General features: G+C 31.5%; 1 protein-coding gene across 1 annotated transcript in view; it reads right to left on the minus strand.

The window, feature by feature from the left end:
• Positions 1-7,489: 7,489 nt before the first annotated feature.
• LOC112592855 (segmentation polarity homeobox protein engrailed-like) overlaps positions 7,490-16,361 on the minus strand; it is a 36,193-nt gene continuing 27,321 nt past the window's right edge. The window contains exon 2 of the mRNA XM_025337003.1: positions 7,490-8,233. Within this exon, the coding sequence (XP_025192788.1) occupies positions 7,896-8,233 (338 nt within the window). The 3' untranslated portion in view covers positions 7,490-7,895. The remainder of the gene's footprint in view (positions 8,234-16,361) is intronic.

A 16,361-nucleotide genomic window follows, 5' to 3' on the forward strand; every position in this document is an offset into this window, starting at 1 on the left:
TGTCGACACGCGTAAAGTATCCGTCTTATCTGTGTATATTTATATATAATATACTTGTATGTATTGGGTGAACGCGAAAGGTTTGCGTTTAAAATAAAATATTTCTTATGCCATAAGTTTATTTTCCGATTATTGTTTAGTAAATAATACTGCTTATAAAGCATAGCCTCAAAAAATATATTGCTCAAAAATATTAGTAATATTATAAGAAAACGCTAAACATCAATAAAGAGACATAAAAAGCTAATATAAAAATAAAACAAATATCAAAAGAACGAATAATGTACGATGAGGAGACAGTCCAGTGATAGAAGAACCCACTTGTTTTAGATTCTGAGCGAAACGATGAATAATTGATTTTAAAATAATGTTTGTCTGTATACATGATATTTAGTCAAAAAATGGTTTGATTTTCAATTTTGAGGGTAATTTTCCATAGTAAATTGGATTTAGTTTGTACTTAGAAAAGATAAAAAATTACCAGTATTCTTAAAATAATCAAGAAAAACAAACAAAGAGTCAATGAAGATTGGGAATTTTCATTAAAATCGAATTTATGATAAAATTGATTTTTTTAGTCATTTTTTTTTGATGTGCCTAACTCGAGAACGAATAACTATAGAAACTTGAATTTTTCATAAATGATTTTATAATTATTTTCTATACATAGTATAATTTTCAAAATATATCAATTATTTTTAAGTTATTTATAGGTAATTGAAATTTTTTATTTTTTTTCTCATAAATTCTGATAAAAATAGTTAAAAATGTAATATATAAGATTCCTAATTGGTCATAATAATTTATAATTTAATACAAAAACCTACACAAAAATAGTATGGCAATATTAGGCGATTAGAAACATATTAAGTATACTAAAGTCAGTGTGAAGAACATAGCACCCCCATTCTGCAAACTTTATAAAATAATTAAATTAAGACCACATATCTCAGCGAGGAAAAGTCAAATTCAGGTGTTCACTGGCAGAAAACGAGTCGATTAGAGTATCAAATGTAATCAGTTATCACCAAAATTATGTGTAAATCAGTCCCCATAGTCATAACTTTTACTCTCATCGAAAGAAATTATATTTATAAGGAAAACCGGCACAAGAACTCGGTAGACACTAAAGATTCTCAAGTTGTAACTCTTAGTCTTTGATATTATACTTGAAGTTGAGACAACGAAACCCCGCGATTTTTATTTATTTTTGCGTATTAGCAATATTCGAATATTTATTAATTTTAACATTAATAAATGTTTACTTACCGTGATAACATATATTTTTATCCACCCACTTACCAAATTTAGATATTACTGTTTTATTTTTAAATGTATTATACCGATTTATAATTTTTCAAGTGCAATGGTTATCGACTGTTATATCGTCAGTCATCGCATAACTCTTATTTTAACATGTAAAGAAAAATAATTTTGTACAGGGCCGGTAATATTGGTCGTAGTATAATATTATATGTATTACAAATAACAGTTTATTATTTAAATTATATTACTTTATAAAATAATATGCTAACGATAATATATATATATATATAAGTATTACTGTACTCGAGCCCTCGTGGGTGCTTATTCTAATAAATAAATAAATATGTGTAATTTATTGTCATTGCATAAAATATAAAATAATTGAATAAAAACTTTTTCTATTGGAAAAATGTGTGTGTACATGAAATTAAATCGAAAGAGATACAATAAAATATTTCAAAAAATAACTACCTAAAATAATTATACCGATATAGTACGGAAATCGAAATGCTCGCTAAAAGATATCTAATATTATATAATTAACAATAATGGTCTAAGGAAAAACAAACAGCACGAAAGCCGATTGATACAATGAACGTATTTGTCACTGACTGGTAATAAATGATACCGTGCAGTCTTCAGGGAGATTTTCAATCCTCTTGTTGTCGGAAAATATTCTAATTAAATTTCATTAATGGTTCTGAATCCGAACAAATATTCACTATCCTTACACACAACACACTTTAAATAGTATTTAAATAGTAATACAACAAATTACCATGGTCGAAATCATAGACATCGACGCAGTTTTTAAGCAAACTATCGAAGACCTTAAACCTATCATTATTATTACTACTACCGAGAAATGTATGGGCAATATCGTCGAACGAGTCATTGAAGATTTTTTGTTGGCTGTGTGCAGCGAAGATCCATTGCCCGGCAGAAACCCTCTTAGTCGTCTTCAGATTGTGTATTAAATAATAAAGAAAAAAAAATCTGATAATATAATGATAATTATTTAAATAAATTGTATTTATCTCGAGACGTATAACGATGAATTATTTTATTTTTTATTATGGTTTACTTAAGTAACTTACTCATGATAATGCGGATACTATTTTAGAAGGTATACCCACTTAAATACATACATTTTGTCACATTCTATGTACATATACATTATACATAAGTAAGTATTTATTTAGCTTATGAAATAATTTGGTGATTAATGCGATGTATCTATATGCATATTATACCTATTGTCATTGATATATAGCTTTTTAATTTCAATATTTCAATATAATGTTGGAAGAAGTGATTAACAATTGTAGTTTTATACATAAATATTTAATGTATAGGAAGTAGGCACTTTACCTGTTGTATTTTAAAGTCGTCTTTTAATGTTGTCTTCTGTTCGCGTATATCTACGGAAACGATATGTGTATAAAATACCCATGTAATTACCACGTTCGAGACTTATTGGATCGTTAATCAGTTTCTATATCCCATATCTATATATATAAAACACTATGATTTATATGTAATGGCAACATATACCGTTTACGACCTATTTGACTGCAATTGTTTGAAATGTGTTAGTCGAAGCAGTGAAACAAATGTATGGTTGCCATGTAATCTTATTAGAAAATCTGGGACAGGTAGAAAAAATAGTAAATTAAATTAGTTAGGAAATGCTTTTGAACCACATTATATAATACCTATTTAAAATCTAACAAATCATTCAATATAAATTTTATATGTTATTATAACAAAGCAACAATGATTTTTGTTAATTCATTTATATAGGTAACAGTGGTTCATAATGTATAGTCTGTGACACTCATAATATAAGTGACCATGACTCTATTATATATTTCGTGCACGAGACACTGCAGATTTAAAACAGTTCAAACATAAAGCTATTCTGTATTGAGACTGAAGTATCGAAATTTATTGCAGAAATGCAACATTAATTATTTATTTTTTTTTTAATTTTACATTTGAATAGTATTATAAAAGATAATTTGAATAGTTTGTAATGAAAAAACCTTTGTATAAATTGTTAAGAAATGTGCAAATGTTATTAAAGTACATAAAAGTTAAACTTATTAAATAAATACCTATGCTCAATGACTGGAGTATCCATCATGGCTAAAAAAAGTATTTTTACAAAGATACGCGTGAAACAAAGGGTTAAGAATCGTTGATTTATGGTAATCATAGAACATGATTATACACATTTTGAAAAAAAAAGTCGATCAATGAAACGTGAGTCGACACTATTAATATAAAATGCTTGCATATAATTACTAGTAAATTATATTTAAAAAATAATTAAAATTAATTCATATTAGTTTATAATTTTAAATTCATATTATCATGTTTAAAAATATTTAAGCATTCATAATATATTGAGAAATTGTTGAGTTTTGTTTTATCATTAAAAAAATTGTTATTTATGTTGTAAAGCATTGCTTTTTTGCAAGCTTGAATATCTGCATTAATTATGATGTTGCACAATTGGGTTTGAAGATTAAATTGCACATTCTACTCTAGGTGTCTCTACATCACGATTTACTTTCAGAACATCATTAATAAATTGTCTTTTAGTGTAGGTCGGTTTGTCGAAAAATATCTATCCAAATTTTATCATCAGAAATATATTTTCTTGTTTTTTGTATAGTTTTAATAAAGTAATCATTAATACAACATTTTCTTAAAGTTGTTTAGTATGGTATCTTTTTTTCTGTGTAAAATTCGAAAAAAATCTGAAACACTTGGTTCAATAGCTTATTTAGTGGAATATTGGCTGATAAAAATGATTTACATAAGTCCAAATTGAAAGTAGACTTTTAATTTGTATTTGTTAAGCCTTTGTCTTAAATATTTCCCTCCGTTTAATCATTTTACCTGTTCTTTTGTTTTATATATTGTGTTACACTAGATCACTGTTAATACTATCTACTTAAAGTTCACATAATTTACAAAAAAAATTCTATTATTTGCGGAAAATATTATCTTTCAATTCCGAAATGAAACTTCTTAATCAACTACCTAATTTGTGATTTTTTATCTTTCCTTTTCTGGTTATCGATGTCACTTATTCAGTTATATCGCAGACGAAATCACTATATTGATAAAACAAATTTAAAACGAATAAGGTACATAAGGTACCTACATTTGTTTTCCAAATAACTTTTTCATTTTATAACGTATCAAAAATGAAAATTTTACATTTTTTCAAAAGTTTTATTTTTCTTATTAAATAAATTTAAAAAAATATATAGAATATATAATAGAAACGAATAAATCTTTCTAATATACGTTTTATGAAGAAAATTAACCTAAAATATACGATAAAAATAATTGAAATTTCTTGAAAATCATTTTATTGAAAAACAAACATGAGTGTATCAAATCCAATATCTTCTACCTATTTCTCGAACAAATATGCAAATTCTTCAAGTCCCACGTCCAGATTACTATGATTTTTTTTATTTCTTAAGCATTAACTAATAAGAACTAATATAAAAGTTCAACATTACATTGATTTACTAACATCTAAAGTAGTAAATACATAATTTATATGTATGTAGCAAATTGCTTCTACAACAAATAAAAACCTTTGAAGCAGCAAAAAATTAACAAATGTAACACTGTCAATACATCTTTGTCATTTCACATGATTATATTAATAAGCTGAAATTTTAACAGACGTACCTAGCAACTAAAATACAACACAATCTCTACAGCGAGTTCTCTATCGCGACTAATCATCTGACATACTCCCTGTGCCTGGTCTAAGGTAAGCATAAGTCGCTTAATTTGAGTGTCTAAACTATTGCTAGTCTAGCTCCATGCTAGAGGTAAATGTTGCACCATACATCTCCGAAATTATTGGACCAGCTAAACCTGACTCACTATTTGATTTAACCGCAATTACTGCTCACCAGTTAATGATACTCAAAATTCCTCTATACTGACTCTACTGCTCGAAATTACATCTACTGACACTACCACAGCTTTCGCCACAATATCAGACTACTCGGGAATCGTTTAATAATGTATGATAGCCACAAAAAGATCATTCCTACTAACACCAAAAATACTTTGCCTGGCCGAAATTAACGCTATATGTTCTCATGTAGGTAGGTGCTTAATAACTAATAAATAAAAGCGGTAGCATAAATACCGGGCAAGAGTTTTCCGTTATTTTGGTACAGCTTATTGATTACCTATGGTATAAGGTCGCATATATCCAGCCTATACCAACACTTTTGAACTTGCACAGGAATGTCAGCATGTCGCTGTATAATGCGTGGTTAGAGCGCATTTAGCAAATGGAATAAATGATTATACGAAGCAGATGAAATATTGAAATATATGATTATATTAGTATTTAAATGTTATTATTATCGTCATCGTATTTTTACAGTAGATATATAATATATATATGTATACGAAAGATCAAAATGACAACGTAATAATAATGTTAAACTTTATAATGATAATTACACGTGTGTACCTATATAATTACTATATTATATATAATGTAATTAAGTATGAATATATCTATGAAAAATTTATGTAGGTAAATGTAAACATAATTTGATTCTACGGAACATTGTATAGGTACACCTAAACACAAATACATATAGAAGTCGAGTACATATATATATATATATGGTATACATGTGTACACTGTATACATATACAATATAATAATAATATATAAGTACATTTAGCATAATGATATAATATATAATATAATAATACATAAATAGTTATTAATGACTAGAAATACAATTAAAAATAAAAATTTGTAATCGTAAAATTCTTAAAAAATAAATCTAAATATTTCAGTCTACGTTACTTCTAAAATATACATGTCTTACATGCTATATAGAGCCATAAAACTAGACGCGCGGGTTTAAAACGTACATTATATCTATTATACCTACCATGACCGTGTAACACGTATCTAAATTGTAATATTATATAAAACTAAACATAATAATTCACACTGTCTATTTTCGACTGTCGCCCTACACGTCGTAGATATCACGATGAGACGCCGTATGATTACGAAAATGAAATACTATTGCCTCGAGCTTATTGATCCTATATAACAATACCTATCTTGATCTTATATCATGTACGTCTACGCTATGTCAACGTGTCCACATTTTGAACTGACCGATAAGGACAACGCTTTTTCGTTCTACAGATTATAGGAATTCATTTGTTCAAACCAACCCCTTACCGGCGTGAAATCGATATTTTAAATACGCTACACTATGGCTATAAAAGTTAATCGTTCATAAACATTATAAAAAATAGGAATGGCAATAGGTTCTTATATACTGGTCTGATATGCGCTGTTTGTACAGAAATATTTTATTGCGATTAAACTCGCGGTGATGTGGTGATCGAGGGGGATCGGATTGCAAGAAAAATAAATTAAATATTGTTTTTTTAAAACAAAAGTCACCGATTATAACCATCGCTGTTCCACGATTATCGTGTAATCAAGTATAAATAACGTATTTACAACCAATATTATTAATGATTTCATTTTTTTAATATTCTCGAAGAAATTGATGAAAAAATTATTTTGATACAGATCAAAATACCTACGCATAACACTCTTTGTTGGATCTATGACTATCGCCCGGCAACATAACACACTGTACTGTGTTTTCAAAGTACATGTATATTTAGAATTTTGACGGTCGAAAACGCAGCATGGTATTTACATTTTTTCGTACATATTATTATCATATAATACGCACGCCTAAGGTTTATTGCCTCGCAAACGAAACGCGATTGTTCTATGTACAGAATAAACTGTAGTGAGTAGACTAAACATATAACAGCCTTACAGGTGTACATATAACAGTGGATAGAGCATCGACCGACCGATCGACAATACGAATCGCATAGCTATATCGTTCGTGTAAGTCCGCACTAATAATAACTATATCAAAGACCTACGGAAAGACTGTTATTTTAAAGATACTTATAATCTATAACATTATGCATTATTTACACGACACGTACTACGGTTTTAATATATATATATATATAATATGTACATACGTACGAAGTGTACGAACCGGAGGACGGGTCGTATAATTAAAATTTTCGTATAATTTTAACACGTTATCCAGCTATACATTTTATGTGCATGGAAATGAAAAACAACGTCTTAACAAAATAAAAAAAAAAAAAAACCACATCAACTATATATTAAAAATAGTATATCTAACATAATATAGCACGTATATTATAACATAAAATATGCGCAGAGGTAGGCTGCGGGAGAGGAGACGTGAGATTTTTCGGAAGATGAAACGAAAGATATTATAAGAAATTGAAGAAACGGAAAAAACCAACGTATATACACTTGTGGGGAGGTACGGCCGTGCAGGCGGTGGTGATGGTAGGAATGAAGAAGAGTGATGGAGAACATGTAATTTGTACTGTATACAGCGTGCGCAGTACCGTCGGAAGGAACTCTGGTTAAACCGCGTACAAAGATTTTAGAGGAAAAACAATTTCCAGCGGAATAACACTCTGTATACAACCTACTGGTAAATTAAGAACAGCTACGACGATGGTACCAGCTGATATTACGAGGACGCGACCGTCAGATGGTCGTCCATTTCTTCGTCGGACATGGCGACCGTGGTGTGGTTGTACAGCCCCTGCGCCATCAGCTGCAGCGCCAGCGGGTTCTTAGAGCCACTGGACTTCTTAATCTTGGCTCGTTTGTTCTGGAACCATATCTTTATCTGGGCTTCGTTTAGGCCCAGCTCGTTGGCCAGTTCCTGGCGTCTGCGCTCCGTTAGGTATCGGTTCTCGTTGAACTCCTTCTTCAGCCGAGACAGCTGTTCACCGCTAAACGCGGTCCTGGGTCGCTTCTCCTCCGGACACTTGTCCTTCCGCTTCATCCTTCGTGAACGAGGTCCTGAAAATATTCCGGAAAACGTCCGATTATTATATGACGAAACGAGCACAAACCATATATTACAGGCAAACACTTTTGATGGTAGACCCAACTACCGGTGAGTGGGTGACAGGTGCCTACCTTTTTAAAAAAACGGTTATATATGTCGACTTGTTAAATTATTATTAGTGTCTTTATTCGCGTTATAATATATAGGTAGGTGATAAAAATAATCAAAATTCTAAAACTACTACAAACATTCCTCAAAGTATACTGTCTCAAAATGTGTGCGAGAAGAGAAACAACAGTAAATTGAAATATGAAAATTAAAAATTATTTTTACACGCACGGTGATTTTATTTCGATATAGTTGAATAGCTTTAGATTATTTTCGACCTCATACTCATATCCCGTCATTGTATTGCTTTGCTTTTGTACGTATATCGTTTTGATTATTTTGTACAATATACTTTATTAACATACACTACATTTGTACCTTACGCCACATCAAATCATTGAAAACAACTTGAACACCGACAAACTCCGAATTAATTTTTCAAATAACGGTATTCAATCAAAATCTACCCGAATAAACCGTCGTCAATCGCAGAATGATCGTCCAGACTACGAAACCCGTTCGGTATTTGATTCTCGGCGCGCCGAGGTATTTACGATAGTAATGCGTATATATTATCATGTCGTACACAAACACAAACGCGTTATATTAATTATCGCATAATACGTTGTCCCTCGACCACGATTGTTCGCAGGTTTTTGGCCCGCCACCAAACACGACGGCGACGGACAGACGATTGTGAGACGAAAAATGTATTATTATCATATTATATACTTGATACGCGCGATGCACACCATCGATACCGCGATACTAAATTAATATCATATTATATTTCATACGCGTGCTGGCGTGTATAATATTACATTATTATGAACACGGTGGAAAACTGCGGCGATCTCTGCCTTTCAGTATGCCCAAGTACAATAATAATATTATACAATATATTATACGGCTGAACCGCCTATAGCGATGTGTACAACGTACAGAGTTCCCACGTCAATTATTATCATCATAATAATATTGTATAATATATAAGCGTTGGGTTAGGTCTGAGTGGTGTGTGTGTGTGTGTGTGTGTGTGTGTGTATGTGTGTGTACACGCGCGTATAGCATAATGTACTTACTCGAGTAATAAATGATATTGTGATAGCCGCACGATCGCAATTAAAAAAAAAAATCTAGCTCGTTTGCAAACATTCACGAGCCGTCGGTGATAATAAATTAATACGTTTTATTAATTATATGTAATATTATATTATTGATACAATAACGGCTTCTAACAGAAATAATAACAACGGCGGTAATGATGATACGATATATATTTTTATTTTATTTTAATATTTATTGGTATTTTTGTGTGAATAACCAACAGTGTTTAGGTAATGTGACCTGAAATCACTCAAATTCCTTAAATAAATGAATTTTGTTCTACATGTTTCATAGCCGCTTGCGAAATATAAACGTAAACACGTTTTATCAAATTCCAAACACTGGTTAAGAAGGTCTTCGTATATGGGCTACGGATAAAGCATACAGTTGAACCTTGATAATCCGGATCCCCGGAAGTCTAGTGAACGTGGTAAATCTGGATGACATATTATTCTATAGTATATAACTTGTCCAAATTCCCGGAATAGTATATTTGACCTACATAAAATACTTTATCTACATCAATTCCATTATTTGGGATTCCCTCTGTCCCTATTTCGCTTAGAATATTTATGTTTTGTGTAAGTATTATATAAAATATGTTTAGATTGTTTAATCAAAATAAATAAATTAAAAAAAAATTAAGAACATTATTAAAAAAAAAAAAACATTTACTCATGATTATTTACTAATAAATGATGGAAAAATGAGTTGCCCTTTTTGGATAACTCGTGTTAAATTTGTTTTATTTGTAATGGCTAATCTTCGAAACTGCTGTACCGATTTCTATTAATGTTAAATCAATAGATTTTGGAGACTTGAAGAATATTTTTGATCTATATCGTTCGTATTTGTCATCAAAGTTAGGTATATCAACATTCTCATGGACTGAAGAATATACTCAAGTTAAATAACGAAAAATACCGAATGTCATATGTTTAATAATTAAATAACTAAGAATATGTTATTATAAGTACCTATATATTGTACAAATATTGAAGCTTTAAAACTGAATATTTTTACTCATGACTATATCCATTCCTCAGTCAAACCATGTACCTATATGTAGGCATTTAAATATTCTGCAATGTTTTTAAACCAAATGTTAAGTTTATACAGTCAGTATAATACATTAAAATAATTTCCTTTCTCAAAATTGGAACTAGGCAACAAATCAGTTAAAGGTGGAGAACGATACAATGCCGTTCGGTTTGGTCTTATTATACAAATTGAAAATTACATTTCACGGAATCGTACAACCCTATACATATATTTATGTTTATTTGGGTTCGAGAATTGGGGTCGAACCCATCCATTCGACCCTTCACCAGCATCCCGCCGCGCACGGATATTCACCTTAAGTTTACGTCCGACTCTCCGTCTATAACGTTAACGAAGTTTCTGCGCCCCACAACAAAACTTCAGACGTGTATACACTTGGTGTTTCCAAATAACAAATATAGGATGACGAATATAGGTGGGCGTATATTATATTCATGAGCTGTAATGAGGGTGTCTCCACGCAACAGCTATTGCATGGAGTTGGTTGAAACGTCAACTCGAATGCCGCTGTTAATATAATATCTACCACAGTGAAACGTTTGTAAACTTTGCGTTGTGCCTACCGAATAGTAGAGATACTCGGCAGACTAATCCAAGTAAACACAACCGCGCCAAAAGACTGGGTAAAATATACTTGACTAACTCGAGGCGAGATAGTAACGATCGCGGAGAGGCGTGTAGCACCTAAATGCAGTTTGCGCGCTCGACTATATGCTGCCCATTAGCATTACATCTACTTTAGTAATAAAATTGACACGATAATACGTTTTGATATAGTAATACGAGTATTAATAATGTTTTATATGTTGTGTCTAACTATTATATTACTTAAATTTTAGTTTATTTCTATACTTTTTAATATTTAAAATCATCATATTTATAGCTCTTTTCTCTCTTTTTAATTTTGTTCGCTACTTTTTCTCCATATACCTATTATATTATGTATTACTGTAATTATTGAACTATAGTAATTATTTTACTATAACTATTATATGTTTATTAAATATAATATAATTCATATCTCAATAACGTAATAGGTAGGCTTAAGTATTTTAAGATCGTTCCTTAATAACAAAACAAAAAACAATAAGAAAAGATAATCTTTTGAAAAAAAAATTAGTTAGTTCTAAATTTATCGTCGATGCCTTTACTTAATAGAGCATACACGATATATTTCAAACAAAGAACAAATTATAAAATAAATAAATATACATAGTTACAATGGTAAATAACAATGGACAATGGTTATTTTTTGTATAATTATTTTATTACGATGTCATGCAATTTATTTGTTTTTTATTATTATATTAAATTTGTTGTTATATAACATGCTATGAATGGCAGAATTTAGAAGACAGAGATTCCTGCGACCATCGAAGTCGCTTTATAGTCTTTATACCGTAGCGAATAATAACAATAATTATTAAACCGATCTAATATATACATAAATCGACTATTATAGTGACTACCGCCCGACGTCAATTTGCATTGATATCCAAACACCGTAAAAATATTTAACTGCGTAGGTATTCTATACACGACTGATCTTGTGTAAAGCACGCATCTTATGAATAAATAAAATGTACAATTGGTCACGTTTTGGACTTATCGTAATTGGGGATGTACTTACTCAGTAATCAGTCCTATAGCCAACAAACAGTCGTAACCAATTTTTAAAAATGCGTACCTCGGACAACGACATTAGTTTTGTAAGCTTAACTCCGCAGATATTACATATAATCATGATAATATAATGCTACAAATAAACAGAACAAGATAGAAAACCTTAAATTCGTGTTCACAACTACGTTTGCCTAATCGAAATTCAAACACAATAAAAACTATATTACTGCGGTTCTTATTAAAAAAGAATAAAAGAAAACACTTTGTGGCCTAACAGGAGATAATTAACACAAAAAAAAAAAAAAATGAAAATTATTTGTTACTGTTAATTTACTTCAAGGCAGTATCCTTAACATTATATACTATAGGTATAGTCATTATCTTTGTGCGTGCCTGTGCACTTTTGGAAATCAAAATATATGATACCTGTAATCATTATTAGGTAATCAAACACAATTTCTTGTGTCTTTATTCTTCATTCGGCAAGTATATTTTTGGGCGCCAAGCCGGAAGCCCTCCTAACTCACCACTCCCCACATCACCAATATACAATGTCCTCATAAGGATAACCTCATTATATTAGTAACGCGAGTTGTACAGCACTGTCTAAATATAGGAATGGCGGAATCCGGCTCATAGTACCTTCGAGTATAATATTATATACCTGACGTCCTGACCTAACCACCGTTGGCCGGGAATTTTTCGATTCGGGTCGGCAATCGTAAGACACGTATAACAATACGTATATACCAAACGTAATTACGACGACAACCAACGATAACGTCATGTATTATGATATTTATTATACGAACCGCCACCAAAGTCGTTTCTACGGGGATGATGATACTTTATATATATATATATAAAGTGTTACACGCAGTTACATCGTTATAACAATATGTAGGCCTACGCGATGATAATATTATAACCTGTGTTTCACCTGTGCTCCGCCGCCGAGTGGGCGGAGCCGTCGGACGAACCCCCTCGGCAACCCATACTACGAGCCTGTTGCACCGTCGATTATTATTTGGAAACCATCGTGAAAAACCTCCATACCTATCCATTATATAGACATATGTAACCTACAGCACCTCATCATATAGTCTTTTTAGTTTTTTCTCTTCTTATTTTCATCTCAAATTCTCATCACAATGTGTGCGCATATATGTACGTATGTGTATACGACAGCAGGAAGTTGTATTTTAGATCTGACTCGTACATATTATTATAATCACCACCATTCATCGCCGTAGTCGTCGTTACCTAACATTCATCAACGTACAGGTAAAATTAATTAGTTGAACAATTAAGTTCGATTGAACTTTTTGATTTCACGTTTATTTCCGACAGACGACTTTTACTGATTTATGTCGTTAACACTTTCAGACAAATTTATCATCATAATTTAATACCGCTATTCTCTACAAGTATATACAAGCGACACTCCGAGCAAAAAAAAAAAATAGGTACCTATACCTATATAAGTACCTACCTACTGTTCTCAATAAGCTAATTTATTTTTATTTTTGAATACAATACAAAAGTTAAAATAAATGTAAAATACTAGCGAGGTAGTTAATATTTAAAAATGTGTTACGTTTTATTTTAAGTACAGTATAATTGAAAACATTTTATCGAGGAAATACTCTTGGGACTTATTCTAAGGTACCAATATAGTATAAAATAAATTTCAGTCACAGAAATTTATCACTACTCTCTAGTGTTCTTGGTATTTCGGTGAATTTTTTCAGGAGTATCCATGTTTGAATATAGAAATTAGGATATAAATTATTGTAAAATGTTTTTATAAGGTTACATAATATATGCAATTAAAAATATAACCAGAAAAAAAATTATCTATTTTTATCGAGGTACCTATTCATTTCCTATTACCGTACGATTTGTGTAGGTTATAGGTGAGCGGTGTGCATAACAAACGGCGCGCATACAATATTTTTTCGCATCATCTCAAAAATTATACATACCTATATTATATTATACATAGAAACATGTGTGTGCGTATGTTTGTATGTGTGTGTGTGTGTGTGATGATAACGATTAGATCGAACGTCGGAGAATCGAGTTACAATACCGGTACAACACTTACCGCACTAATGCGTTTCCGTTATTGTACACGTCTTTGAAACGCGCGTAGGATTTGCACGACGGATGACGGTCGCAATCGCACAATCCGTACGGAACCGGGGTTTCGGAAGTGTATTCGCGCTCGATCGTACAATAATAATATAATAGTAATAATAATATGTACGTTTCATTAATAATGAACAACCAACGTTTCCGGACGTCTGAAAGGCAGATGCCATTAGTGCGCGATCGTCCGGAAGTGGTCGTGCGTATGTTATGCGTATATACACACCTGGTGATACGGACGAGTGCGATCTTTTTACTACCTACACCTACCTATCACCCGGGCGATGAAAAATCGCGTGTATAATAAAATATTATATGCGCTGAATGCGTGAACGTGTGAGTGCGCGAAGACGACTGACGTGTTCGCTATTACGCAAACGGGGGTAAATCACGACGTTTGACAAATGAAAACGCCGCGCTTACATAAATAACACGATGACGACTTGTCGACGGCGGCAGCGGTGGCGGTTTTCGGGGTGCCGCCGAGGACGGATCGTCCCCGTCGCGACTCCAACGCTCTGTTTACGCGATTTTTCGTCGGTGTCTATCGTCATCTGTTTGCATTCTTAACAACATTTTCTCCTCGTCGAAATCGAAACGAAGCGCGACGACGTCGTGTGTACTTACGATATTTTTACCGTACACTTATATATACCTACCGACCTACAGAGTAGTGCGCGATAGAAATCGAGACAACACCTGTCGTCGCTTCAGCTGATGGCTTTTTAAACACATCGGAAGTAAATATCAACGATATACAAAATGATAATATAATATTTATGCAACGGGTAATTAACGAGAGGACTCTTTAAATAGAAATCATTATTACTCTGGATAAGCGAGTGTATAGACATAAGAGGCATGCGAGGCGGAAAAGAACAAAATGTGTTTTTGGTCTTTTCACTCCTGTTTGTCTTTTCTATGACGATGGATACATATATTTTTTTATTATAATTTTGACACTCATTTCTGTAAAATATTATTTATCGTATTAGTGACCTTTTTAAAAAAAGTATTTCATTATTTATTTATATTAATTATTCATCATACTTTAAAATTACAGTTGGTGTAAGTGGTGTGGCAAAAATGCACTTGTTATAACTTTTATTTTTAATTTCTTAAATTAAACAATTATTTGATGATATAACCTAGATTAGACATATTGTGTGTATCAAAGTGTTTGTGTTTGTAAGTTGTTGCAAACTTTTTGTATCTAAATATAATTGCCAGTGTCATGTTCCTTTTCTTTTAATTGTGTTCCCAATGTACTTAACCGGGCGGAATAAAATGAGCATCATCAAACCCTAAATACGGTTTATGAGTCTATGACATCTTTAACAAAAATTTAATTTTCTTATTTCAGAGCATTGATAGGGCGGCCAAACATACGTAGGTACATTTTATTCTTATTCATTAACGCATACGTTATTTTTTAATAATCCAATGACAAAATAATATACACTATGTACTAGGTATATATAAATTATAAAGTATATCAACATTAAAAAATAAATAAATATTCACTAAATAATTTACAGAAAAAAAATGAGTTTCATTTGAAAAACAGATATTTGTATCGCCATACAACACTTCCTAAGTAATACAGAAAATCTCAGGAATTTGAATATGTTTGGTCTTTCAAATATATTTAAGTTAAATTTTATTTTAAACATTCCAAAACTTATAATAATTTGAATAAATTAATTATTATTAAATGAAAAATAGAAGGGGCTAGCACGTTTAGTGAATCACTCTGTATATTAATATGTTACTTATACAACAGCGGTAGTAATATATTGTCGACCGGTGATGGCGTAAATACGTTCCCGCGGTGATGGTACGGACAAACGCGCGCGGTTCTAGTATTTCGTTGTACTCACTCGTTGTTTTTAGACCATTAAACGCGCGTTGCAGTCATGGCGTGCGATGGAGTGGGACGAAGAGCAAAGAAAATGAAAAAAATACTAGTCCGTTCCGTCCAAACCGATTATAATCGAAAAATAAAAAATAAATACTAAACAGAAGAAAAGAAGAGGACGCGCGGGGTCCGTCCTATAACTACATAATATTATATTGTACTGGTACACC

Source organism: Melanaphis sacchari, unplaced genomic scaffold (assembly GCF_002803265.2).
Source record: "Melanaphis sacchari strain LSU unplaced genomic scaffold, SCAv2.0 Contig1988_pilon_pilon, whole genome shotgun sequence".
NCBI lineage: Eukaryota > Metazoa > Arthropoda > Insecta > Hemiptera > Aphididae > Melanaphis > Melanaphis sacchari.